This window comes from Urocitellus parryii, chromosome 2, assembly GCF_045843805.1.
Source record: "Urocitellus parryii isolate mUroPar1 chromosome 2, mUroPar1.hap1, whole genome shotgun sequence".
NCBI lineage: Eukaryota > Metazoa > Chordata > Mammalia > Rodentia > Sciuridae > Urocitellus > Urocitellus parryii.
The window spans coordinates 12,116,393-12,142,787 of NC_135532.1; the positions used below are offsets into that span (position 1 = coordinate 12,116,393).

The 26,395-nt window shown below is 38.3% G+C and overlaps 1 protein-coding gene across 14 annotated transcripts in view; it reads left to right on the plus strand.

Moving 5' to 3' along the window:
- The window catches only part of Dock9 (dedicator of cytokinesis 9), a 276,339-nt gene that overhangs the window by 238,390 nt on the left and 11,554 nt on the right, over positions 1 to 26,395 (plus strand). For 5 of the 14 annotated variants that reach the window (XM_077795132.1, XM_026399592.2, XM_026399618.2 and 2 more), the window contains 10 exons: positions 1,518 to 1,655; positions 1,780 to 1,962; positions 4,023 to 4,136; positions 4,260 to 4,475; positions 7,203 to 7,260; positions 9,589 to 9,695; positions 20,443 to 20,565; positions 21,164 to 21,277; positions 22,799 to 22,945; positions 25,813 to 26,023. In XM_077795132.1, the coding sequence (XP_077651258.1) occupies positions 1,518 to 1,655; positions 1,780 to 1,962; positions 4,023 to 4,136; positions 4,260 to 4,475; positions 7,203 to 7,260; positions 9,589 to 9,695; positions 20,443 to 20,565; positions 21,164 to 21,277; positions 22,799 to 22,945; positions 25,813 to 26,023 (1,411 nt within the window). Of the gene's footprint in view, positions 1 to 1,517; positions 1,656 to 1,779; positions 1,963 to 4,022; positions 4,137 to 4,259; positions 4,476 to 7,202; positions 7,261 to 8,101; positions 8,413 to 9,588; positions 9,696 to 20,442; positions 20,566 to 21,163; positions 21,278 to 21,946; positions 21,983 to 22,798; positions 22,946 to 25,812; positions 26,024 to 26,395 lie in introns of those variants that run through there. The other 9 variants (XM_077795134.1, XM_077795133.1, XM_077795135.1 and 6 more) reach the window with 4 other exon arrangements.

Genomic DNA, 26,395 nt, shown 5'->3' on the forward strand with positions numbered 1-26,395 from the left:
TTTTTTTGCCAAGCTACAAACAAAGATTACTGAGAAAAATGAAAACTTACTTCCAGATTCACCCAAACTTTAATACACCCATAGTTAGGAAACTAATCTCAATGGGAAAAGCAATATTTCCAAACTAGGGCTCCCAGGGAAAATAGTGTTTATAGATGACACAACATGTAAGCATACCCCAAGGACTGGAATAATTTGTGTGTGTATATGTATGTGTGTATGCACGCTCTCACATGCACGCAAATTGCTCCTCTTTCACATGATAGAATTCAGTATGATACCTCAGAATTTTATGATATGAAGATCACTGTGAATGCCAAGTATCTTACCAATTGTGATATATCTGTACCTACTGGACCTACCTTAAAAAAAAACTATTGTTTTCCTTGAGTCAGATTTTTTGAGTCAAAATTTCCCTCCAACAATAAATGAGGTTGATCTTGATTTGAAAGTAAGACTCCACTCATAATTTGCTATGCAGTAAAATTATTTAGATAAAAGTTACTTCTGTTCATTTTGCCAAATGGTAGTTGGTTTGAGATAGCAGTCTCTTGAATTTTTTTCTTTACTACCATGTTTACTTATGTGTGCAGAATGTATACATGTATTGCACCCAGACACATACAGGTTTGTCTTATTTGAAACTCCATGCTGGCTTCTTGCTGAGCTATACCTTGCTGCTGTGTGTATTCAGTAGCCAATAGAAGATTTAGCTAACCAGTTGTCCAGAGTATTGAATTAGTGTGAATTTTTGACTGAGGGGAGGAAATTTTAAAGAATGATTGGCAACGATTAATTGTGGTCCTCTTTTTTTGTTTGATAAAATCTGTGAAGTGTTGAAATCCTCCCAGCTACCTCTTACTAAATTAGAGCAAGGATGTGTCAGATATTTTCCACCTTTGACATTTACTTTTCACAGTAGCCGGGTAAGGTCAATCTTAGAGTCAGTGTTTTACAGATGAGAATGCTGGGATTCAGTGTACCTGAGCAATCCATGCCCATGATAAGTGGAACCTAACCCCAAGCCTGTACATTTTCCACCTACCAAACTGTCTGATTCTTCCCAACAGAATGCCTGGGAAGCCTGGCTGGATGGGGGCCTCACTTTTAGAAGACCTTCTTCATATTTCTTACTTTAGCATTCTTTCACCCACTCATTAGCTAGCACCTGTAGTAACACTCCTCTGTTGGAATTAAGACATCACAAACATTGCCTTTGTTTCAGTTGCCAGTGTACAATAAAAATAAATAAATAAATAGAAGCCAAATCAATACTAAGCAACAGTTTATTACAGTTTGCTGGGAAGTTTATCCTCAAAGCATAAATTTATTAATAGAGTTATTTGTCCCATAAGAGCATTCTATGCTTTCCTAGGAGACCCATAATAGAGATAATTTAAATTATAAGTAAGTTGTCTTGATTCTTGGACAATGGGTCTTTGAACCTGAAAATTATATGAAACCTCTTGGAGGTACCGGTATGTCTCACTGATACCCCTGTCAATGTGTGTTTTAAGAACCAGCTCTTGGCAGATCACGGACATAATCCTCTCATGAAAAAAGTTTTTGACGTCTACCTGTGTTTTCTTCAAAAACATCAGTCTGAAACAGCTTTAAAAAATGTCTTCACTGCCTTAAGGTCATTAATTTATAAGGTAAGATAAATCTAAATACTCATAATTGAGGGTCAAAGTTTTCCTCCTTTGACCAGGAGTTGAAGGGAACATTCCCCAAGGACTAACCGTGCTGTGCTCTGCCTGCTCTTTGTGTTCCGTCTAGTTTCCCTCGACGTTCTACGAGGGGAGGGCAGATATGTGTGCTGCTCTGTGCTATGAGATCCTCAAGTGCTGTAACTCCAAACTCAGCTCCATCCGGACCGAGGCCTCCCAGCTGCTCTACTTCTTAATGAGAAACAACTTCGACTACACTGGAAAGAAGTCCTTTGTCCGGACACACTTGCAAGTGCGTGTGGTTTAATTACCCAGTTGATTCTATTTGAACTATTCTATTGAACTATTTACTTCATCTGGCCCCAAAGTGGAAAACTGGGAAGTAACATTTACTGGATTGTTTATTTCATACTGTGCAGTAAGGTCCTGGCCCAGGATGTGTTTTTGTTGGTGACTTGATATTTAAATATGGATCAATATTGGACTACTGAAATTCCACTGAATCTAGATTAGAATCTATGTGAGGGGCTGGGGAAGAGCTCAGTAGTAGAGCACTTGCCCAGTTGGCAGAAGGCCCTGGGTTCAGTCCCTAGCACCAATACACACACACAGACACACCTATGTGAGGAACCTTAGTAGTAAACATCTTAAGTAAGATACAAAAACCCAGAGTGGTTCTTTTCGGTCTTCCATCTACTAAAACATCTGCTATCTCTCCAGTATTAAGCACACATTTCTCTGAAAACCAGGCAAGATACTGAGATCAGTCTTAAGTATTTTTATATACTTTTTCTATAAGCAGAGCAGGAGTCCCTTCTCCATTTCTCAGTTATTCCTTTTTTGTATACATACTGCATGCTAGAATTTATAGATATAATTACAAACAAAACAGAACCATCTCCTGGCCTTCAGGGAGCCTTCAGTTGGATGAAGGTCCTAGGCAAACTGAGACCTTATAATGCAGTGTGGCCAATGCTGCTATGAAGAAGCTTGAGTGCACTGGAGGAGCATCTGTCTGGGGACCCTGAGAACTAGGGTGAAGCTTCCCAGAGGATGTAAAGGATATATGGGAGTAGTAGTTGAAGAACAGGGAGCATGTTCCAGCCATGGGTGTACCATAGGAATTTCTCACCTATCTGGGGAACTGGAGAAGTTCCTCTGTATGGAGCTTAGAATATGGGTTGAGAAGGATACATTGTTACATATCCAAATCTTTGCATATTTGGAGGAATATTCTGGACCCTAGCATTCAGAACAAATCATGAGGATTTAGATCTCAACTAGGGAAACCATTGTTAAATCTAGGAGGGAGAGGATGGTATTCTGGAGGAGGGAAGGTAAAATTGGAAGGAAGAATGGATTGAGTTGACAATACTTAGTGATTAGTTATACCTGGTATGGTGAAGAAAAAGGAGAAAATATGCTTGAGCTCAAGCAACTGAGGGATGGCAGCAATGTTCATAAACCACAAAAAGGCAGGTCCACCATTTCACTGTTAATGTGTACCTGTTCTAATAAAAACATTGCAAGGGACAGGTCACCTCTTGAATACATATAAACTCAAACCAAAGCCCAGGGAGGTAAATTATAAGTATTAGACCAGGACGCAAAGAAAAGACCACTAACTCCAATTAAAATCAAATTAAAGCAAGCTTATTATTTCGACTGGCCGGGCTGCCTCTCCCACCAAAAATCGTGGGAACAAGACAGTGCTGCAGCTTTCTTGCAACCCAGCTTTATAGCCCAGAAAGTTACACAAAGCCGGGGAGGCGGGGGTTACAGATAACAAAACTCTGATGAGCATAACACAAAGGCTAGTTTACATTTTTGCTGGTCCCGACATCAAAATTTATGAAGGTCATTAGAGCCTCAGAGAGGGTCGTTATCTGGCCAGGGAAGGCCAAGATTTATGAGTTGTCACTAAAGTTTCAGAGAGAGCCCAGGCATGGGTGAGTTCAAGGCACGGGCAGGCATTCCAAGCAAGTTCAGAATTTGCAGTAATTTATAGTAAAACCAAAATTAGCTTTTCATGTCTTTGTTATGAGATGGCTCCCAATTTTAAGAAGAATTATCATAAGTTCTCCCTTTTTGCCAGAAAGTTTATAGGTAAGCAACTATCCAAGTGATGGGGGGTTGTTTCTCATTCTTCTGTGCTCCTCTGATTAGCATTTTGTTTTGCAAATGAAATTCTTAAGTTTATCCAGTGGGGAAAAAAGACTCACTTCATTTCCCTCACTGGAGTGACACCTACCCCTTGCCCTGGCCTCATGTTCATCCTAACTGAACATAAAAACCTATCCTGGACAATCGTCTGAAGGAAAATTGATTTGCTCATGTTTCTATGTCCTTAAGGTCATCATTTCTGTCAGCCAGCTGATTGCAGATGTGGTTGGCATTGGCGGAACCAGGTTCCAGCAGTCCTTGTCCATCATCAACAACTGTGCCAACAGTGACCGGCTCATCAAGGTGAGTGGCCCGGCTAGTTTTTACCTTTCAGCCCCAGAACATTGCCTCCTTGTCTGACATACATGCCAATAGGCAGAAAGTGGATGAAAGCTATGTGCCCTTCCTTGGCCCACCTTGTTTCAGCACACCAGCTTCTCCTCTGACGTGAAAGACTTGACCAAGAGGATCCGCACTGTCCTGATGGCCACAGCCCAGATGAAGGAGCATGAGAATGATCCGGAGATGCTGGTGGACCTCCAGTACAGCCTAGCCAAGTCCTACGCCAGCACCCCTGAGCTCAGGAAGACGTGGCTTGACAGCATGGCTAGGATCCACGTCAAAAATGGGGACCTCTCTGAGGTAAGTAGCCCTACAAGCCTCTTGACTTGGTTTTCTAGTTGTGCCCTGTTCATTCAAAGAATCCAATTAAAACTGTAATAATTTAAATATATACTTTATTAGAATAAGATGACTTAATATTTACCTGAGCACATTGATAATTTAAAACAGATTGTTGGGCCGGGATTGTAGCTCAGTGGTAGAGCGCTTGCTTACCATGTGTGAGGCACTGAGTTTGATCCTCAGTACTAAATTAAAAAAAAAAAAAAATTTTAAAAAAAAAACAAAGATATTATGTCCATCTACAACTAAAAAAAAAAAAGTATTTTAAAAACCCCTAGATTTGTAAGGGCTATTTCTATCACAAAAGAATGTTGAAAGCTCTTAGAATTATACATATTCATATAGTTGCTTGCTAATTAAAGAATACAACCAATTTCTCTGCATCAGAACTCCTCCATAGTTGTAAGTTTCAGCTATTTGACGATAAAACTAACTTTTCTTGTTGTGAGGTGATGATGGGGCATTACTCTCCTCTTTTGGATGCAGTAGATGTTTAAGGGTTCCTGCTGTGCAGAGTTGACGTATTTTAGCATTTAGACAGCATTACTGAGAGAAACAGACTTTTAATCTAAGAAAAGATGTTGCCTAATTCAGTGACATTGAGCCAGTTTTTAAACCCCTCTATTCCTCAACAACATCATTTATAAAATGGGAAATTAAGAAAAACAAGACTACACAAGTTCTGCATTCCCAAGTCTGTGCCTGTGACATTGGGCATGTCAGCAGTATTACAAAATAACTTGCTTTAACCTTGACATTTCTGTAACTATTTCAATTAGATTCGAAGACTGAAAAATTTATATACCTATTTTTGTGTATTTATTCAAGGAGTCCATTGTCCTAAATGTACATATAACATGACAGTTCTATATGACCATAAAATTGACCTAACCTGTTAGCCATAATATAAGGAAATTGGTATTAGTAGTAATTTTTATTCCATTTTCAGAATTTTAGACTTTTAAAATGGTTTGTATGGCCCAAGTCTCTTCTTAAAAGAATTCTCTGAGCTGGAGTTGTTCCTCTGTGCATTACTTTTCTCCTGTTGCCATAACAAAGTACCACAAACTGGGTCACTAAAAACAAACGAAGTTCACACTCAAAGTTCTAGAGGCAAGAAGTTAGGGAACCGCTCTCTGAGCATGCCAGGGGAGAATTTGTTCCTTGCCTTTCTCCTGGCTCTTGTGTTGCTGGATTCCTTGATGCTCTTGGACCCACAGCCATTCACTCTGCCTCTACTGTCAGGAGGCATCCTCCCTCACACATCTGTTTTCTTGTATTTCTTTTAATGACAGACACAGTCATGGAATTTAGGGCCCACCCAAGTAAAAGTGTGACCTCATTTTAATTAGTTACATTTGCAATAATTATATTTTTTAAAAAAAGACAACACTTTCTGAGGTTCTAGGAAGGTCATGAATTTGGGGAAGAAACTATCCAACCCACTGCACTCTGTAATAAGGAACTAATGCAGCTAATACACAGGATTTCTTGTGGCTCCTACCATGTCTAGTGTTGTGTACTTGCTCTGTAAGTCATCACATATTTGCACACCTGTTGTGTGCACTCTCTTGCTGTGCAGTGTAGGAAGGGATACACCATGTCAGGTGTATCTCATGATTAGACAGAGTCATGACTCTTAACTGTATAACAGACTTTCCTCCACACATAATAGGCACAGATAAGAGTGCCTGTGACACTGATGATGGATATTTGCACACATGCTCACATAGAGTCTGTGCAGGGCTGGGTTGGCCATCATAGATTGAGATCCCGGACTAGGGCACCACGTAGTGATTGACAAGAACAGGGCCCCATGCATTAGAACCTGTCTGTGGCTTCACTCTCAACAGCTATCTTTGATTTTTAATAATAGTTAGTTGTAGATGGACACAATTCCTTTATTTTATTTATTTATTTTTATGTGGTGCTGAGGATCAACCCCAATGTCTCACACTTGCTAGGCAAGCACTCTACCCCTGAACCACAAAACCAGTCCCATTAAAAATCTTTGATTTTTATAACAACATGGCAATTCGGTGAAAGAATTTTCCCCCCTCTTTTACAGTAATTATTGTGTTGAATTAGATTTTTCGTTCTTGATGCTGAGGATTGAACCTAGGCATGCTGAGTATGTCCTGTGCTACTGAGCTACACTGAACTTACTACATTCAGAATGCCATTAGAAGCATGCTTTTCTTTTAACAGTCCTCATTTTGCTTTAAAAGAAAAGATGCAGAAACCTTAAGTGTCAGGGGGAAAAATGCCATTTTTATCTAATGTAGTAAAATGTAATAATTCTAAATAAAAATAAAGCTTAGTAAATTTATTGCTGTTTGTCTCAATTCCCAATTAATTTCAAAATTTTAATTAATGTGAGTGCTATCTCTTTTTCATGGTAAAAGTTTGGCTATTAGAAACCCTGTTTGGGCCAGGAGCAGTGGCATATAGGAGACTGAGGCAAGAAGATAGCGAGTTTAAAGCCAGCCTCAGCAAAAGTGAGTCATTAAGCAACTCAGTGAGACCCTGTCTCTAAATAAAATACATAATAGGGCTGGGGATGTGGCTCGGTGATTGAGTGCCCTGAGTAAAAGAAAGAAACCCTGTTTAGTGCCTAGTATAAGTACATAGGTTCATTAGACATCCTGTTATAAACAGTGATTCTGAAATATGTCTTTATTACAGGCAGCAATGTGCTACGTCCATGTAACAGCATTGGTGGCAGAATATCTCACACGGAAGGGTAAGGAATGATTCCTGAATTGTTAAAAGAATAAAACAGTACAAAGTAGCAGAGACCAGTGAGAGCAGTTCAGGCAGATCTGGAGGTGGCAAGTTTGTGTGTATAGAAAGCATGCTCACTATTTTATTCCCTGACAGGACATTTGCTTGACTTGGTGGGCACAGCAGGAATGGCAGTGTTAAGAAAATTAGATGGCATGTTATCATATGACCTCTTACTAGTGTCTCCATTCTGCAAAAAGTTAATGAGCTTTGCATCTAGCTGTCCCTGAGAGACCATCCTGAGCTGAAGATAGTTCTCACTGGAGCTATGTATCAATCAAAAGGCAGTTGTAATGGATTATCAGACAGATTTTCTGGAATGCAGCCCAGTTGGCTTTATTGTGTTGAAGGCAGCCAGGCTTCCCAGGGGAAGAAGTGGGGCAAGTGAGACTTCATTTATGCATCAGGCATTTGTTCCCAAATGAGCAGGCCATGGGTTTTTCCAGAATAAATGGTTAAACAGCATTTCCAAATCAGCACAGCCCCAGGGTGGCATTTGTTTTGGAGATAATGAGGTTCTTAGAAAAGCTGGTGGTCTGCTCATGTAACACTGGAGAACAGCAATGCAAGATCTGGGCTAATGAGTATACTGACAAAGTGAGAAGCATTGAAAAGGCACAGATGCCAAGGCTATGGAATGTCTGTTTCTGATAAGGCCGGCGATGTGGAATGGGATTTAAGGGAGTCTGGGTTTGTCACACATGAGAACCTGAATGAGAAGGAAATTAAAGAAGGTTCCATGTTCACTTAGTGTTTCCTGCTGAGGCCTTTGATCAGGTGATACATTTCCTCATGTTTAGAAGCGGAACTAGCACTCCAGCGGGAGCCACCTCTCTTCCCCTACAGCCATAGCACCTGCCAGAGGAGGAGCCGGGGAGGTGAGCCTAAGGGTTGCCCCGCTCCCCAGGGGCCCCAGCTGCTCTGTTCATGTGCCATCCAGTGGTGTGGTGATTTTCTGTTTCAACTCTGCATGGACAGTCTTTGCTCTCCTTCCTTCCCTTTTCCTGGGCTCTCCAGGTTGTTGGCAGTCTATTCTTATGGGCAATGAAAGGAAAGCACTTTGGCGATCATTTTTGTTGTTCCTGTGGAGTAGAGTTACATACATACTTTCCATGTATCCTGTAGTCTAAACATGGGTGGTTAACTTTTACTTTATTTTGTGTATATTAATGTAACCTCAAACTCCTAGATTAATCTTTTCACTGGGGGCTTTTTTCATATAACCAAATCAAAGCAAGGCTACCCTAGGACCCTGATAGAGATGCTAGATAACCTGGGAGTGGATAGAAACCTGGACTAATATGTAGCAGAAAAATCTCTGATTTTAGGTTCTACATTTTCAAGATTTGATTCCAAAATACTCGGTGTTCCTTTTTCCCAAAACAGAGGAGATGGTCAGTTAAAGTTTTGACTTTTGTTTTATTGTGAATAGGCACCTGAAAACAGCCTGTCAGAACATTTCAAGTCCTTCTTCCCATGAGTGTTTTGCACAGTCCATATTGTCCAGCTGACTAAAATGTTTCCCAGCGAGTCTTAAGATGAGGAAGGACCACAGATGGGCTGTTCTTGCTCAGAGTTTATCCTTATCTGAGACATTGATTCCCCCCTCAACCTTAACCTTCTCCCCTTAGGGGAGCAGACGCTGAGGCCCCAGAAGTATTCCTGCTGTCCATTTCCTGGAGAAGGCCCCTCCTCTTCGCAGGAAGCTGGTGGGGAGCCTGCTAAGGCAGCCCTTGGTGCATAGCTGCAGCTGTTCCATCTGCATGTTATAGGCAGCCCCAGGGAGAGGAAGGGGCAGTTGTAATCTGAGTTATCAGTTATGGATTATTCCCAGCCAGAGGGGCAAGATGATTGACTACTTGAAGAAAAGCTACCCTTGAAGTCATCTGTTTCTTTCATTGGCTTTGGTTTCAGCTTCTTAACTTTTCTCAATATCTGAGCAGGGGTCATCTTACCAAATCGAATTTTCATTTGCTTGATATTTTTCCACCATTAATTTGACTCAGTAACTATTTCTCAGTTTATTTATAGTTTATTTGAAGGTCGAATGCATTTTTTAAAACAGTGGGTGGAGGGAATAAACAGGATGAGAAATGAAGTATGGGAGGTAAGGGGTAAATGCGAGGAAAGGGAGAAGAAAAGCACCCAGTGGTCCTAGCCTCCCATGCGAGTGCTGGTCTGACACATGAAAGCTTCCAGAGTAACAGAAACAGGGCAGGAAGAATGCTGGAGTCTAGCCATATCCAGGTTAACTGCTGTCGCTCTTTCTCTGCTTTCTCAACCCCAGGCATGTTTAGGCAGGGATGCACTGCCTTCAGGGTCATCACCCCCAACATCGACGAGGAGGCCTCCATGATGGAAGACGTCGGAATGCAGGATGTCCATTTCAATGAGGTGAGTGCTGCGGCTCCGGTGGGGGAGCCAGTACAATCATGCACCACCCAACAATGACCTCAGTCAGCAGACAGACTCCATGTGCAGCGATGGTCCGGTAAGCTTATTATACCTAGTGACATCATAGCCATCTTAGCACTGTCTGCGATGTTCACGGTGGTGAGAGCCCTAGCCATGCACTTCTCAGGACACTCCCCATTAGTTGAGTGATGGGTGACTATACTTGGGTACCTGGAGCCTGCTAATCCCCTGCCAGTGCATCACCCCCAGCTCTCCTCCCACAGCTGCTGCCTGCACACCAAGCCCTAACTGAGGTGATTCTCCCAGGCAGCTGAACAGAGACCACTGCTCTGTTGTCCCTTCCGTGAAATGCCTCCTCCTCTCTGGAGGCTTGAGGTCTGGTTCATAGTGAAGTGGGGCTGAGCGCTGGAGCACTGCTCCCAGAGGCCCAGTGTGTTGGCCACAAAGTTTCTCAGTCTTTCTGACATTTCCTGTGTCACATGAAGTTTATTACTATTTCAATTATTGTCTATACCTGTAGACATTTTCTTCAGGCCCAGACACTCAAAACCATGAGACACCAAGTAGGGCCCAGTTCCTGTCTCTACTTGGGTGCTATAGCCCAGGTTCTGAGGACTGATAGGAAACAGGACCACCCTCTCCCAACCCCATGCAGACCAGAAGGTTTGACATTATAAAAGTAGCAATTCTGAAGCTTCTTGCCAAAACAGAATAGCATATCCATGTAACCACTTATCTATAACCAGAGAGCTCTGAAATAAAGCTAGAAATTTTCTTAAGAGCTGATTTTCTGCTTTCCAGGCATATCTGCCTCTCCCCACCCAGGGAAGAATGGAACATTCAGGGGAAAGCTTTTAATCCTGCCCATCTTTCCAGGCAAAATAAAGTTTTCCAGTTCTTCACGTGGCAAGAAAGAACCAATGGAGAAAGGAGTACTTACCTTGCCTGTGTTTTTCATGTTCTTTCTTGACATGGGGTCCACAGTGTGGCAGTGCACAGTTAATACTACAGCTTTTAACCATTTTCATGCCAGTAAGGAGGGCCCCTGAGCAAACCTCTCCCATGACATGAGCTAGTCCAAAAGTCACTTGGTTATCAAAGGTAGTCCTGGAACCCTTTCAGTCTTTGAGGCCCTTACTTTTCCAACTCAGTGAGAGGCTGGATTTTCTTTGTTTACATCAACCCAAGCTATACATTAGACAATTGAATGTAGAAGGCTTGAGACTCCAGGTTTCTCCTACAAAGTCAAATATCAAAGAGATTTGTAAAAAATGTAAAACAAGGATACTACTTTTCTTTTTTAAAATACCATTTTATGTTCACAGTGCTATTTTTGTTAATATATTCTAGTTTATAGTTTTCATCTGTACACTTTACACCGTTTCAGTTTGGGTTCTACTGTTGTAAAATTTGAAAGAAAAAATCAACATAAACAAAAAATTCTTTGAAGTTCTCAGTAAATTTGAGATATATAAAGAGCTCTTAAGCTCAAAAAGTATAAGAACCACTGTTGTAAATTGTCTAGTCTTAATCCTCAAAATTAAAAACTATATATGGATAAAAAGTATAATATATTGAGTGTACTTCATGAAGTGGTACTAGGGATTGAAATAAATGCATAAATAATATGTGGTACTAGGGATTGAACCCAGGGACACTCTGCCACTAAGCTACATCCCAACCTTTTTTTTTTTTTTTTTTTTTTTTTTTAATTTGAGACAGGGTCTCACTAAGTTGCCCAGTAGCCTTGAGTTTATGCTCCTCCTGCCTCAACCTCTCAAGTAGCTGGGATTATAGGCATGTGCCACCATGCCTGGCTACTTCATGAAGTTTAAAGAAACTACAAGAGATAGATACAATATACAAAGTTCTCTGATTATCCTGGGGAAGGTGATTAAGTTGGTTATTGCATGGCATTAACCATTCCACTGTCTCCATCCTGAAATGCCCAGACATATGGTGATTTTTTTCACCTATTTTACTTTTTACTCTCAAGTGTGAAACCTTTCACCAAAGGAACAGGCTCTTGTGTTCTTGGCTTGAGCACCTCTCTTCAAGGCAAATTTTGACTGAATTTTTCTTTGAAATTGGCATGATTGTATTGTCTCCTTGGAGAAATCACCCTTGCACCCAGTGCCAAGTCAGACCTCTCAAGTTCAGCATTTTATTTTGAATTAGATAAGGAGAGCAATTATGCCAAGAACAATCACAAATTTGAAGGTAAACAGTTTCTGTAAACTATCCTTGAGAGACAATAAAGTGAGCCCTGTATGTGCTCACCTGACTAATGGGTTGAAGTAATCATAAGAGTCTAATGAATGAGCCTATGAAATCAAGCACAGACACTGTTGGGAAGATTTATGAATGGCACCCTCTCTGAGTAAGAGCTAAACATGTGACAGGGACCACTTTATCAGCTGTTTCAGAATATGAATTTGCCACCCTGTCCTTGAAGCATAAAGATGGTAAACCTTTAACAAGGTCCATAGTACATGACAATCTGTATAGTTAGGATATGACATAGCAGGGTTATAAAGTCATCAAAATTGAAACTGACAGGAAGGGGAAAGAAGAATGTGTTCTAAAAGATGAAAAAACAGATTACCAGGTACATGTTCATTATTGGCTACTTGGATGCTCAGAAAAAGAGCAAGGACAAAGTCCTCTGCCAGGAGAACAAAGTTTTGAGAAAAGCTAATAAAATGAGTGTCTAACATAATGTAAAAAAAAAAATCATTGCCTTTTTAATCTGCATTAGTGAGTATAATTAAATGTCTCTGCTCTCCTAAAGAAATGTTGTTGCTTTTTTTTGTTTGTTTTAAGAGAGAGAGAATTTTTTAATATTTATTTTTTAGTTTTCGGTGGACACAACATCTTTATATTTTATTTTTATGTGGTGCTGAGGATCAAACCCAGCGCCCAGCGCATGACAGGCAAGCACAGTACCGCTTGAGCCACATCCTCAGCCCCCTAAAGTAATGTTTTTAGGGGAGATACCTAAAACTGCACAGTCGTCTTAGTAGCAGGCCTCAGATGAGTTTTTATTAGTACCAAGTCTACCTTCCCTGACTCTGATCCCAAGAGTGGACTCCCTCCCATATGCTTTTGGTTAGATAAAGAGAAACATCCAGTTCTTCCCCCACCCTTATTTATTTATTTATTTTTCATTCTACAATAGGATACATTTTGATACATTGTACACAAATGGAACACAACTTCTCATTCCTCTGGTTGTACGTGGTGCAGATAGTGTAATCATGTAATCATACATGTATATAGGATAATAATGTCCGTCTCATTCTACCATCCTGAGGTAAAACATCCAGTTTTTTGGGTTTTTTTTAGTCGGACACAACGCCTTTATTTTATTTATTTTAATGTGGTGCTGAGGATCAAACCCAGTGCCTCACACATGCTATGCGAGCACCCTACTGCTGATCCCTAGCCACAGCCCCTCCAGTTCTTAATTACAGTTTTGTTTCACAGTCTGGACCTGTATAGATCAAAGGATTCTGAGTTCCCTGTGGTCCCAGAGTTCTACTTGGTCCATGCAGTTTTGAGATTCCTCTCTTCTTGGGCTGGGGATGTGGCTCAAGCGGTAGCGCGCTCGCCTGGCATGCGTGCGGCCCGGGTTCGATCCTCAGCACCACATACAAACAAAGATGTTGTGTCCGCCGAGAACTAAAAAATAAATATTAAAAATTCTCTCTCTCTCTCTCTCTCTCTCTCTCTCTCTCTCTCTCTCTCTCTCTCTCTTTAAAAAAAAAAAAGAGAGATTCCTCTCTTCTTGACTGATACAGCACCAGGATCCTAGTTGGAAAAAGTGATGCAAGTGGTCCTCAACTGTGTCTTGAGAAAGGATGTAATAGAAGTTACACTGTTCTACTATTTAGAGTTATACTATGAGAATAGCCATTAAGAATAGTATAAGCCATTAAGCCATCGCCTAAGCCAGCTCACAGGTTTATAAATACTTGTAAATGGTAGATTCTGAGATAGCATCTAGCTTTATAGGTAAGGTTCAAATTGAATTAATCAATCCTGGGATGGAGCAAATAGCATTTAAGTTTTTTAAAAAATTTAAATACCCTGCACAGATAGAGGTTCATAGGGGTATTTTTGTGCATGTGTGCGCGTGCACGCACACACGCACACACACACACACACATCACTAGAAATGCTACTTCCACAGATAGATGTTTGTTTCTTCAGCTCCTTCACTATGTCACACTTAATAAAAGGAACTAACTACATTTTTAAAAGTTTCTTCAATGGCTTATGAACTTTGTGCACTTAGATCTTTTTAAGCCTAGTCTAAAGTAAAATGCATACTTTCTGTATGCATAGTTAATTGAGCTCACCTTTCAACCAATTCTTTACATATGTCAACAAAAAAAAAATCTGGGTGTTTAAATGTTAAACATGGCAATTTAACCATAAAGCATTTTGTATGACTGCTACTCAAGGTTATCGCTTTCTAACCATTTTCTGGATCAGTTCTGGCTTTCAGGTGCTGTGATTGCTAAGAAACAAAGCAAACTAAAATAAGTAGAACTTGTGCTGAGAATATAATTCATATATACTCCAATGTTTGGTTACTTTGTCTTGTTTTTATTATAATTTTGTATTGACATATGGTCTCTCAAATTCTGTGATTACTGTCTATTATTTCTATTCAGATAATTGTTACTTCATGCACCAGCTGTAAATTTCTAGATATAGAATTGACAGTAGCTTGAATAATTTACCTTACCAAATTAAGCTTTGGTATTCAGTAATCTATACTCTGATTTTATGAGAGGACTGACCTTTTTTAGTAAAAACCATTTTTTAGTTTTTTATTAGAAAAATCTGTACTCAGTTCATTTTTATAGTACATATTACCATTTCTTTGCATAATCAGTGATATTTGAATTGATAAATTATAAACCTTGAGTGCTTTCTGAATCAGAATTCTTGATACCATCAAGAATTGTGATATTTATTTCATAATATTTACTAAGCTCCATTTGCTTTATTGAATTTTCCCAACCATTTTGGTGAGTCTCTCTGGTTGAAGTCCATCTTTCTATATCAAATATAATATTACAGGTTTTTCTATAATGAGCTTATTTATCCTTATCATTTATACATCAGATATCAATGCTCATAAACTGCTTGACTACAGGTTTATTGTTATTAAACCTTCCACCTGTTTCTAGCTTAACTAAATAAGAGTAAAACTAAGTATTCAAATCTCATTTACAAATTAGGATCATTTGACTCAGGAGACTACCAATACTCTCTTCTTGATATATATTTATGAAGTGACAGAATATAGGGCTATTTAAAATGTATCTGACAGGTTGTTGTACACATATAACTTATGTGAATAGACAGACTCTTGTTTGAGAATCAAGTAACGTCTTCCTTATATAAACCTTCATTGTTATAATAGTTAGTAATTGTATCTTTGCATTGAAAACTTTGTTCCAGTTTATTGTGTCTACTCCTTCCCCCCTTCCCAGCCTCTTCTCTTTTTTTTTTTTTTTTTTTTTTTTTTTTTTTTTTTTTAAGAGAGAGTGAGACAGGAGAGAGAGAGAGAATTTTTTTTTAATATTTATTTTTTAGTTCTCGGCGGACACAACATCTTTGTTGGTATGTGGTGCTGAGGATCGAACCCGGGCCGCACGCATGCCAGACGAGCGCGCTACCGCTGAGCCACATCTCCAGCCCCAGCCTCTTCTCTTACCACACTCTGATTCAGATTTTATTCACCAACCCACAAACTACTTGTCACTCCCTTGCCTTTGCCTGGGCAGTTCCCTGGACCTGGATGGAGTGTGTCCCCTCTTTTTCCCCACTCCCACTTTCTTCCTCTGCTCACTAAACTCTCATGTCTTTTAAGACTCGGTCATCATTTCTCTAGCTTTCCATGCTTCCCCTTTCCCTCATTTCTGGACAAATACTGATGCCCTGCAGTTTCTTTATCAGTACACTTACTACCATCCTTGTAATCTCTTTATGGCTCCATCTTCCACACTGGACTCTGGATGCTGGGAGAGCAGGAAGTGCTGAGCTCTGTGAGAGAAGGATATTTGGCCTCCTTAGTACCCAGAGACCCACTATTATTAAATCCATCTGTCCCTGCTGCAGTCATTTCAGAGTCTATGCCCTGTGACTTGTAGCTCAGGTTCACATTTGAAATCACTGTTTTCCTCTCTTTGATGTCTTACATGCATGTCACATCCTTCCCGTTGCTCATGCATCTCTAGTACATCAGTTCTGGCTGCTCTGAAAGGATGGCTGTGAGTGTTTTCAAAGGCTTCTTTTCTAAACAAATTTCTATTTTGTTTAGAATAGACCTTCCAAAATATGCTGTAACAATTGATAAAAATCTATCAAGCAATTTTTATAAATTACACAGACTTAATTTTACTTATGGATTTAGTTTTAAAGGTTAACCCAATAGTCAAGCATGGTGCCTTGCACATTGTAGATGCTTGGTAAAATGTTTGAACAAACATTCAAATAAATGAATGAATGAATCAGTGTTGTGATACTAATGGTACATAGTTATAACTTTTATAACTGAGAAGAATTTTCAATTTTTTATGAAATTGCATTTAAATCATTCCACTTTCTGCTATGGCATAGAATTAAGAATCTTCAGGGCTTTTTGATCCCATCGTCAGTAAATAGGATGTGATCATTGAACATTTGTTTATATTTACAGTGTGACCTTGCCATGCCAGGATCAGTTGTAGTTTTTCACACATACACACACAAATTGTATTCCTCTTTGAAAAAGCCCAATAGAACAGAAGGGACCAGATGATTAGTGTACAAGTTAAACCTAAGAATAATTTTTTTTCTTATAAAAAAAATTTTTTTAGCCTCAAGACAATGAATTTTATTGCCTTTAGTCTACCAGGTTTGACAATATAAATATACTCATTGAGGAAAAAAAATATTTGAATAAGAATTAAGTTCATGAAAGTTTACAAAACATAGCTGGTACCCTAACTTATAATCTTATCTTAAATATCTCTACTTTTATAGCGTGGTCAGACATCTTAAAATATATTCACACTATTTTAATTTTAAGATATAAACAGTAGCAACTTACTAAGTTCTCCATTATAAAATTAATACAGCAATTCTCAAAATACTTAAAATATTGTTTTATGAAAGTCAGACCCACATCACAACTTTTTTCTTTTAGATATCTCTTCAAAAGGCACATTTTGATTACTCGTGTTTGCCTAAAGATAGTACTTTGAGTTTTGATTTTTCCATTTGTCTCAAAACTGAGCAAATGGAAGCTTGTTGCAGCAGATAGAAGGCCACAGGTTTCCAGTTGGGTCCTTGAAGGCAGCAGTATGCTCATTCATCACACCGTGAACATCAAGAAAACAATTCAAGAAAGAGACTGCAGATGTGTCCTACATCCTAAAATAACCACCTGGATATGCTTTTTATACAAAATAAATCATTTTTTTAAAAAAAAATCATGAAACAATAAACCTAAAAAACCAAGACCACCAATTTCCCTCCACTAGCTTTGAGACTTAAGAAGAAATTAAATTTTTCTTCTCTGGAATCACATTTTTATATTAGGCTCATTTCAATTTAAATCACTTGGTGACTTAATAGTGTTACAAAGTCCAAGAATGTAAGACATACTGATATTCAAGATAAAATATAAAAATAAACTTAAAAATCAAATATAAATGATTTGTGGTTCTCTCTCATGTTTCCCTCTAATTTGGGCTAATAGTCTAAAACTGACTCTAATTATAATAGCATCTATAATTTCAAGCACCATTATTATTTTTAAGAACTCCAAAATGCAAGATATTTGTTGACTTTGAATACAATAACATTTTCTATATTTTTTAAACATTAAGAAAAATGTTCATGTTAACTCTTCTTACATTGCATTACAAAAGGCCTTTGAAGGTTTGTTAGTTTGAAACCACTCTTGTGAACTTTAACAGAGTAGTCAGTAAAAAAATAGATAAGAATAAAACAACACTGCCTTAATTTTAAAAGCTGCTATTTTAGAACTTGTATAAATGCCACTAAAATGATCATTATTAGGGACCTACAAATTAAATATTTTGTTGAAGTGACAGATGACTGTTTTCTTTTTTGTACCTTAGAATTTTTTTTTTTGGGGGGGGTACCAGGAATTGAACATAGGGGCACTTAAACACTAAGTCACATTTCCAACCCTTTTTTATTTTTTATTTTGAGGCAGGGTCTTGCTAAGTTGTTTATGACCTCATTAAACTGGCTTTGAACTTGTGATCCTCCTGCCTCAGCCTCCCTAGCCACTCGGATTACAGGCTTGTGCTCCTGTGCCTGGCACCTTAGAATATTTTCAATAAATTATTCTGTTTTAGTAAAGAAAAAACATCTAAAGACACACCCCCCCCCTTTAAAAAACAAATGGATACACTCAAATGAGACTTGAGGGGAATAATATAAATTTAAGATAGATCTCTAGTATTTTGAAATTTTACAGTAACCTTAAAAATTCTCTTTTGTTCTTACATGGGATCAAGTGATTAATCAATCAGTACTTCAAAGTACCAGTCTTGTTCATTTTAGTACTTCAATAAGTATTGAAGTCACTGAAAAAGAATAGTTTTAAAGTAAGAAAAAATTCTATAACCTTGATTGTTTTGTTATCAGAATACCTTGATTGTGCAATTCTCGTCCCTGGGGGAAATTGAGTTTTCTGAGTTCTTCCACCTCTGCTGCAATTCTGTACCACCACTGGGAATGAAAGTGCTCAATTAATAGCCACCAGCAGTATGTTTGAACAAATATATGCAAGAAATAAAGTACTCTGTAATAAAGGACATCTTAGTCAACTCATTTCCCTATAGCCAAGGACAGTTATTTCTATCTAGCAATATGGCTAATATTACTAAGAAAAATAGAAACAAGTCAGAAATATGTAACTACCCAAATGTATGTGGCCCTGTGGGATATTATATAACCCAGTAGAAATAAGATAATTTTAAAAATTAAAACAAACTAGAAAGCAATGATTAAAATAAGAGAGGTTTCTTTATTTGACCTATGAATTACCTTAGAAAATTTACTATTTATCAGAGCATTTCAATAGTTAAATTTTTATTGGTCTTTATAAATACTAATAAAGGTAATACCTATATATATTTCATACATTTAACAAATGTGGAGAAGTAAGAATACTGTCACTGAAATTATACAAGTGTACTCATGTTTTTCTTTTTTAATTAATTTTTTACTTATATATGACAGAATGCATTAAAATTTTCTTCATAGGTTTTTCTTTTTTTTTAGAGAGTGGAGAGAGGAGAGAGAGAGAGAGAATTTTTAATATTTATTTTTTAGTTCTCGGCGGACACAACATCTTTGTTGGTATGTGGTGCTGAGGATCGAACCCAGGGCCGCACGCATGCCAGGCGAGCGCGCTACCTCTTGAGCCACATCCCCAGCCCTCATAGGTTTTTCTTTTATCTAACTTTTATAAGCAGGAGCATGAAAAGAATACAGAATTTGAGCTGGGGTTGTGGTTCAGTGGTAGAGCACTTGTCTAGCATGTCTGAGGCACTGGGTTCAATTTTTAGCACCACATATACATAAATAAAATAAAGGTCCATTGACAAGAACAACAACAAAAAAAGAACACAGAATTTGTCATACTTAATGTGCATAGGTTGTCTATTGGAAAAGATTTGAGACAAAAGTAAGAAAGGCATGCCTCTCCATAATACAAAAGCAAAGGACAAAAAGATAACATTAGAAACTTCTCTGATTTCTTCTTTTTCTATAGCTGTGGTAGTGGTCACTATATCTGACTTTAATGAGATCTATAATAAAAGCCTGAAGCAAATGACATATCTTTTATAAGCATTGGTGTCAAGTCAGTCACACAGACGACAATTTTATTATTTGTATATTACAAATAGGACAGGAGTTAGATGATCTTGCTTAGGTAGTATTTTCCAGTAAGTTGATTCACAACTGCTTTAAAAATGCTTATTTTATTTGGTTCTGTAAACCGTTAATGAAACATTAGACCACTTGTGGAAAACATAGAGCTTACTTTTCATTTACAATATTACAGAGGATATAAGCATACTTTAAAAAATTATATATATCCCTTAACAAAATATTAGCAAATTTAATCTATCAAAATATAAAAAAGAGAAATGCATTATGACTAAGTGGGGTTTATTCCACGAAGAATGGTAGGTTTGAAATTGGAAAAATCAATCAAGGTTACTCATCATATCCATGGAATAAATTCATAAAAACCATTTGACATCTCAATAGATGCAGCATCACCACACTCCTTCAAAATGTTTAGTTGGGGGTTGAAGTCATGCTAGTAACTCCACGTTTCAACCTTGTCATTGGTCTTTAAAAAAGGAAAAAGAAATTTCTAAATTATATGTGTAAAAAGAGAACTAAGAACAAAATTTGAGAGCCCATTTAAAACTATGTCAGTTTTTCCATGCAAGTTACTAATAAAGCAGTCAAGTAATGTGAAACCCTTTTTTATTTATGCATGTGAACAGGGTTGGAAAAAATAGCTTCCCAAGACAAACATGGAATTAGTATCTAAAAATTTTGTTTCTTTTTTGAAATTTCCCTCTAGCAGTCTTAGACTGTGCATTTCAGAAGGAATACATTCTCATACTCTCCCTAACGCTCTTCTCTGGCCTGTGACCTTCTCTTTGATCAGGATGTGCTGATGGAGCTTCTAGAGCAGTGTGCAGATGGACTCTGGAAGGCAGAACGCTACGAGCTGATCGCAGACATCTATAAACTCATCATCCCAATTTATGAAAAGCGGAGGGATTTTGAGGTATCTGGCTGTTTTCGTTTTTTCCTATTTGAGAGAAGAGTGATGTGACACATTCTCAGACCTACTTCTATACAAAGAGAGCAGACTTCGGTTCACTGATGAGCACCTCCACATTATGCCATAGGTTGTCATCAGTTACCACCTCCCAAGAATCAAGAGTCTGTGCAGATCCCTGTGTCCCATACTACAGGATTTTCACCCAAGCACTCCACTTTTGGAGGTTGCCACAAACAGAATTTTCCAATCACCAAGTCCCCTTTTCCTTAGAACTCTTCCTGGGCCCATCTGCTTGGGAAAATAGTGACCCTTCCATCCTTCCATAAGCAGGAAGTCTACTACTTAGCAAATCAAATGAAATAGGAAAAGTAGAAACTAAAACTGGTGTGAGAAGACCTTCTCTTACTATTAGGTCAGTGGGTCCTCATGAGCAGTTTGGCCCTTTTTAGACTTACAAATACTGCGAGTTTTATGGTCAAAATATATTCTTATTTTTTGGTAGGAATTCTTTATAGGAATTTATACCTACACTACCATATTAATTGTTATTTTTAAATTGTTTCTACTATTTGCAAGAAATGGGTTCTGTTCTGCTTTCCAGAGGCTAGCTCATCTGTATGACACACTTCACCGGGCCTACAGCAAAGTGACTGAGGTCATGCATTCGGGCCGTAGGCTCCTGGGGACCTACTTCCGGGTGGCCTTCTTTGGACAGGTGAGCCTCCCCTTATTCTGTAGACTGTCCTGAGTCCTTTTCTTATTATTATTTTTTTTAAAAAAGAAAACTCTTATGAAGTTATATCTTATAGATTTTCTGTGTTCTATAAATGCTAATTTGAAAAATTTATCATTTAGTATGGTGATCTTCCTCTATAGTAAACTTTCTGCTTTTTTTTTTTTCTTCCTATCCTTTCTTTATTACTTTCTTAAGGCAGCGGTAAGTTCTTCCTCCATAAGGCATTCTTAGCAGCATCTTTGGTTCTTCGTGTGATTTGCAAGTTTCCTTTTCAAGTCTGTATGTATATCTGTCTAGTCATTACAAACTCAAAAAAAATTAACATTTTCATTCACAGAAATAAATCATCTGTTTCTTTATACATTTGTATTGCATGTTTTAAACCAAAATTAAGACTTTCTGGTTTTCTTTGTACCTTTGCATCTTTATTGTTTGTAATATAATATCTCCATGAGTATATTTATCATTGTAATATTTCAGAAACCCTGAATGAGAGGGTTTATTTAAATTAAACTTAAATTTTAACCTTCAAATCTCTAACATTATTAAGTGGTATAAGTTGTCATATATTTATTTAGGGTATGTGATTTTCTGTGAGCATTATATAACCTTCACTTTATTCTGTTATTGTCTTTTATAACTTTATAGCAATACCAGTTTACAGACAGTGAAACAGATGTGGAGGTAATTACAGTAAATGCTTAAAAAGCAAGTAATATAGTGAAATTACTGCATCTAAACTCCCAGTTTGATGTGGATGTTTTTTGTTCCATGTTAGCCTGCTTTTTTTTTTCTCTCTCTCCATATTTTGTGGATTTTGTGCCATTTTCTCTTTTTTTATTTTAGATGAGAAAAAAAATTTAAGTTTATTGCAAATATTAACCCCAATCTGGACTCTTTAATTTTCAACCTTTTTCACTTCCCATGCAATTCTAAACTTTGTAGTCAAACATAATTGGTGCTAAAACAAATTATGTCAGGTGATAATGAAAATATTTGGTATTATGCTACAGGTCTTTAATATTTTTTCTCATCAATAAAGCAAAATCAGATTTACTCAAACTTTACAGAATTTTTGTTAGACCTACTCCAGACCTACATACTTCATGCTGTAAAAATCCTATGTGAATTGGAGAGGTCAGAAGAAGGGATGTATTGTATTTCTGAGGCCTGCCTCTTGGAGTTCTGCTTCCTGGGAATGTGAAATAGGCTTGAGTCCCAATCATTAGACTTCACTGAGAGAATAGTCTTGAATCCCAGATCTTTCATTTCACGCCACACTTAATGACAGCGTTCTTGAATCAAGTTTGCAATTTTGTGTTTTTCCTTTATCTTTGCACTTAAATTCCACATTATTATAATTTTTCTCCCTGTTTGGACAGCCTGTGTAGGATTTTATTTTAGAATCATCCTCTCATCCCTTGTAACAAAAGAACCCTTCCTTGGTAGTAAACCTTGGGCTTATATTTGGGACAACACTAATTATGCTTCCTGTCACAGGGATTCTTTGAAGATGAAGATGGAAAGGAGTATATTTACAAAGAACCCAAACTCACACCTCTGTCAGAAATTTCTCAGAGACTCCTTAAACTTTACTCAGATAAATTTGGTTCTGAAAATGTCAAAATGATACAGGACTCTGGCAAGGTATGACCATGCTTGGATAAGTTTTGTAACAATGTGGTATTGTTTTGATTGACTACATGTATTTGGTTATGTATTCATAAATGTGTACAGAAAAGAACACTTGGGAAAATTAAGGACACTTGGCCTTGAGTGCAGGAATACTTTTTTTTTCTAATTACCTTTTTGTGCTTTCCATTATAAGCTTCTTTTACAAAATAATGAACATGTGAAAGAACATGCTATTTTCACTTCAGTATTCCGGAATTTCAAAAGTGTAGGGCCAAGGCTCTGTTCCTCACTCCTCTTTTCTGCTGCACTTGGGACAGTGCATGTGACTTCATTGCCACTGATGCTTGGATGTATAGATGGATGGACAGACAAATGGGTAAACAGATGGACAAGTCATGGAATGAACTCTCCAGCTACCATGGCTGAGTTAATGAAATCTTTGTGTTTAGTGTAGGTGCCCTCTAGTGTTCCACTTTCACAATGACTCTTCTTGAACCTACATATTTGTCCTATGCAGTTATATGTCCTACCCTGTTCAGAACTGCTCCAGGACATTGGGTGCCCCTCTGCTTCCTGAACCTCAAGCAGAGATAGCACTCTTTCCTGTTCTTTGCATTAAAAATGCTCCACTCATCAGCTCTCCATCAGCGATAAGCCCTGTTTCTTCCTGCAGACACCATTTTGGAGTGGTCTGTAATCCCCTTTCTTTCCTGAGCCCTCCTTTGGAGTACCTATAGTCTGGAATCTATATCTGGGGGTCCTTCATTTTCTTCCAGTTTCCTACCTGTGTGACTAGGGAACTAGCAGGAAACAAAGAAGGCAGGGGGTGAACGTCTGACTGCTAGATTCTGGATGCAGCAGAGGAGAAAGAGGGAAGGCCCCATATTTGTCCAGTAGCCTCTCGTTTACTCACCCTTGTTCCACACTGTACCTATCCCTGCTTTCTGCTGAGACTAGTAGCTCTACTTCAAGTATTTCTAGACCAATTTCTTTAGAGAATGACCTCTGCAGTCTCTGGGGTAGGGGACTAGGGAAGGAAACTCAGAATTCCCAAACCCAGATGCAGACTTGTGGCCACTTGTCCTGTTTTCTTCCTCACACCTTATGTGGGCACCCTAATCCTAGTGGCTGGTCCTCCATGGGTTCTAAGCAATGCACATTAGCCCACAGATTTGCACTCTGCTGAGTCAGGTGGCACACCTCCATATTCAAAATTCATTAAAGTATCCACTACTATCTTCTGTTCTCCTTCCTGGCTCCTTGTGGGTTAATTCTTGATGTCATTAACAAAGTTGCACAAAGGAAAAAGAAACAACAAATGTTATAACTGGAAACCTCAATATAACCTTACTAAAACCCACTTACTCCAAAGACCAAATGATCCAGGTCCAGTTTGCCTTTTTCTCTTAATATTAAAACTTTTGCCTCAGTCAAGTGGTGACATTAACAACACAATCTTTTCTTCTGGTTCTCAGTTATTCTTTTGCCCCATTTAATGTGTGCCCCTTGATGCAGCAGCTGACTTACAGGGTTCCCTCCTCCACTAGGCACCAATCCTCCATTCTTACTAAAAGTACCTTGGAACAGGAAGAATAGGGAAATGCCACCCAAAACCAGCCATCAGAGCTCCATCCCCCCACCCTTAAATTGTTTCTGCTAAAGAAAGTCAAATTTAATAGGTTCAAATACGATGATAATGACTGGTCAGATGGCTTTTCTAAAATACAGACAATTTCACACATTCTCTCACCTTCTAAGGTTGGGGCACTTTGATATATGTTTTGTATTTTCTTTACAAACATCTGTTAGGAGACAGTGAAACCTCTTGTTCCCACTCATTTGCCTGTCCTTAAACCAATGTCATCTTCCCAACACTCTTCATAATCATTTCTTCCTATCCATTTTTATTGTTCTAGAAGGTTGGATACAACTGAAATGTGAAAAAATGTTTTTTTTCCCCCTAGTGAATTAACTTTTCTTTCTAGATGAAAAATGCCTGTGTTTGAGAACACTCCACTTCTCATACTGTGCTGAGTTAAGCAGAAACTAACTCGCCATTAAATTATTCTTAATCTGTGACTATATTAAATTTAATAGTCTTCAGCTGTTTGTATCTCATCTGATCTGTCTACAGATTAATGATAATGTCAGGGGCTTTTTGCTGTTGTTCCTTAAATAAATTTCTCTCTCTAAGCCAACTATATGAAAAAGCATCTTAGGAAACAATCAGAGAAACCTATACTGAGTTTGAACAAGAAAATTATCAGGGTTTCTTCCAAAAACTTCAATGTCATGAAAAAGAAATAGTTGGGAATTCTAGATAAATCAAGAACAAAGAGGGCTGGGGCTGGGGCTCAGTAATAGAGCACTTGCCTACCTTGCGCAGTACCCCCGGCTCAATCCCCACTGCTGCAAAAAAATAAATAAATAAATAGAGACAACTGAATGTAAAGTGTGATCATTGGTATAAATGATGTCTAGGCACTTTAAGGAAATTTTAATATGGACTGAGTATTTGGATATTAGGGAATTATTATTAATGTTGTTAGGTATGATAATATATAATAGTTATAGCGGAGAATGTCATTTTTGAGGAGAAACTGGCTGAAATGTGTTATTGCTTACTTTAAGATGATTCCAATGAAAGGAGTCTGCATGTGTGTGTGTGTGTGTGTGTGTGTGTGTGTGTGTAACAATAAAGCAAAATGTTAGCAACTGATCTAAGTAGTGGGTATGTGGATGTTCCTTGTACTATATTTTCCAACTTTTCTGAATTTTTATTCAAAATATTTACTAATAAAAAGTTGGAAAATGCAGCTCAGGCAAAGCTTGAGAGCTTCCTCCAGATTGCACCAGTCTTCAATGTTGCTCATTCATAGGTCAACCCTAAGGACCTGGATTCCAAGTACGCCTATATCCAGGTGACTCATGTGATCCCCTTCTTTGATGAGAAAGAATTGCAAGAAAGGAAAACAGAGTTTGAAAGATCGCACAACATTCGTCGCTTCATGTTTGAGATGCCCTTTACCCAAGCTGGGAAAAGGCAGGGTGGTGTTGAAGAGCAGTGCAAACGGCGCACCATCTTAACAGGTATGGTTTTGCATGTTGTCAAAGTGCAACGCTCTCTATTAGGGATGCAGAGGCCTTGAGAATTGGACGCATCCTTAGTCACCTTAATAGTGTCCTCCATGCCCATTTCAGCTCAACATTGAACACTCATATTTTTCCATTTGTCTGTTTCTATTTCTTCTTCTGCCAACCAGAAGTTCATATCCATGTAAGATCACTTACCCTTTTTAGCATCTGAGGAAAACAGTGGTCCTGTTTCTTCTCAGAGGCTTTCACACACAATTCCAAGTGATACAGGAATGCCCCCCGAAGCCCATCTGGAATCCTCCTGGCCATGGCCACCTGGTCAAGAAAGCACATTGAGACCTTGTCCACGTCACCAACCTCTGCTGC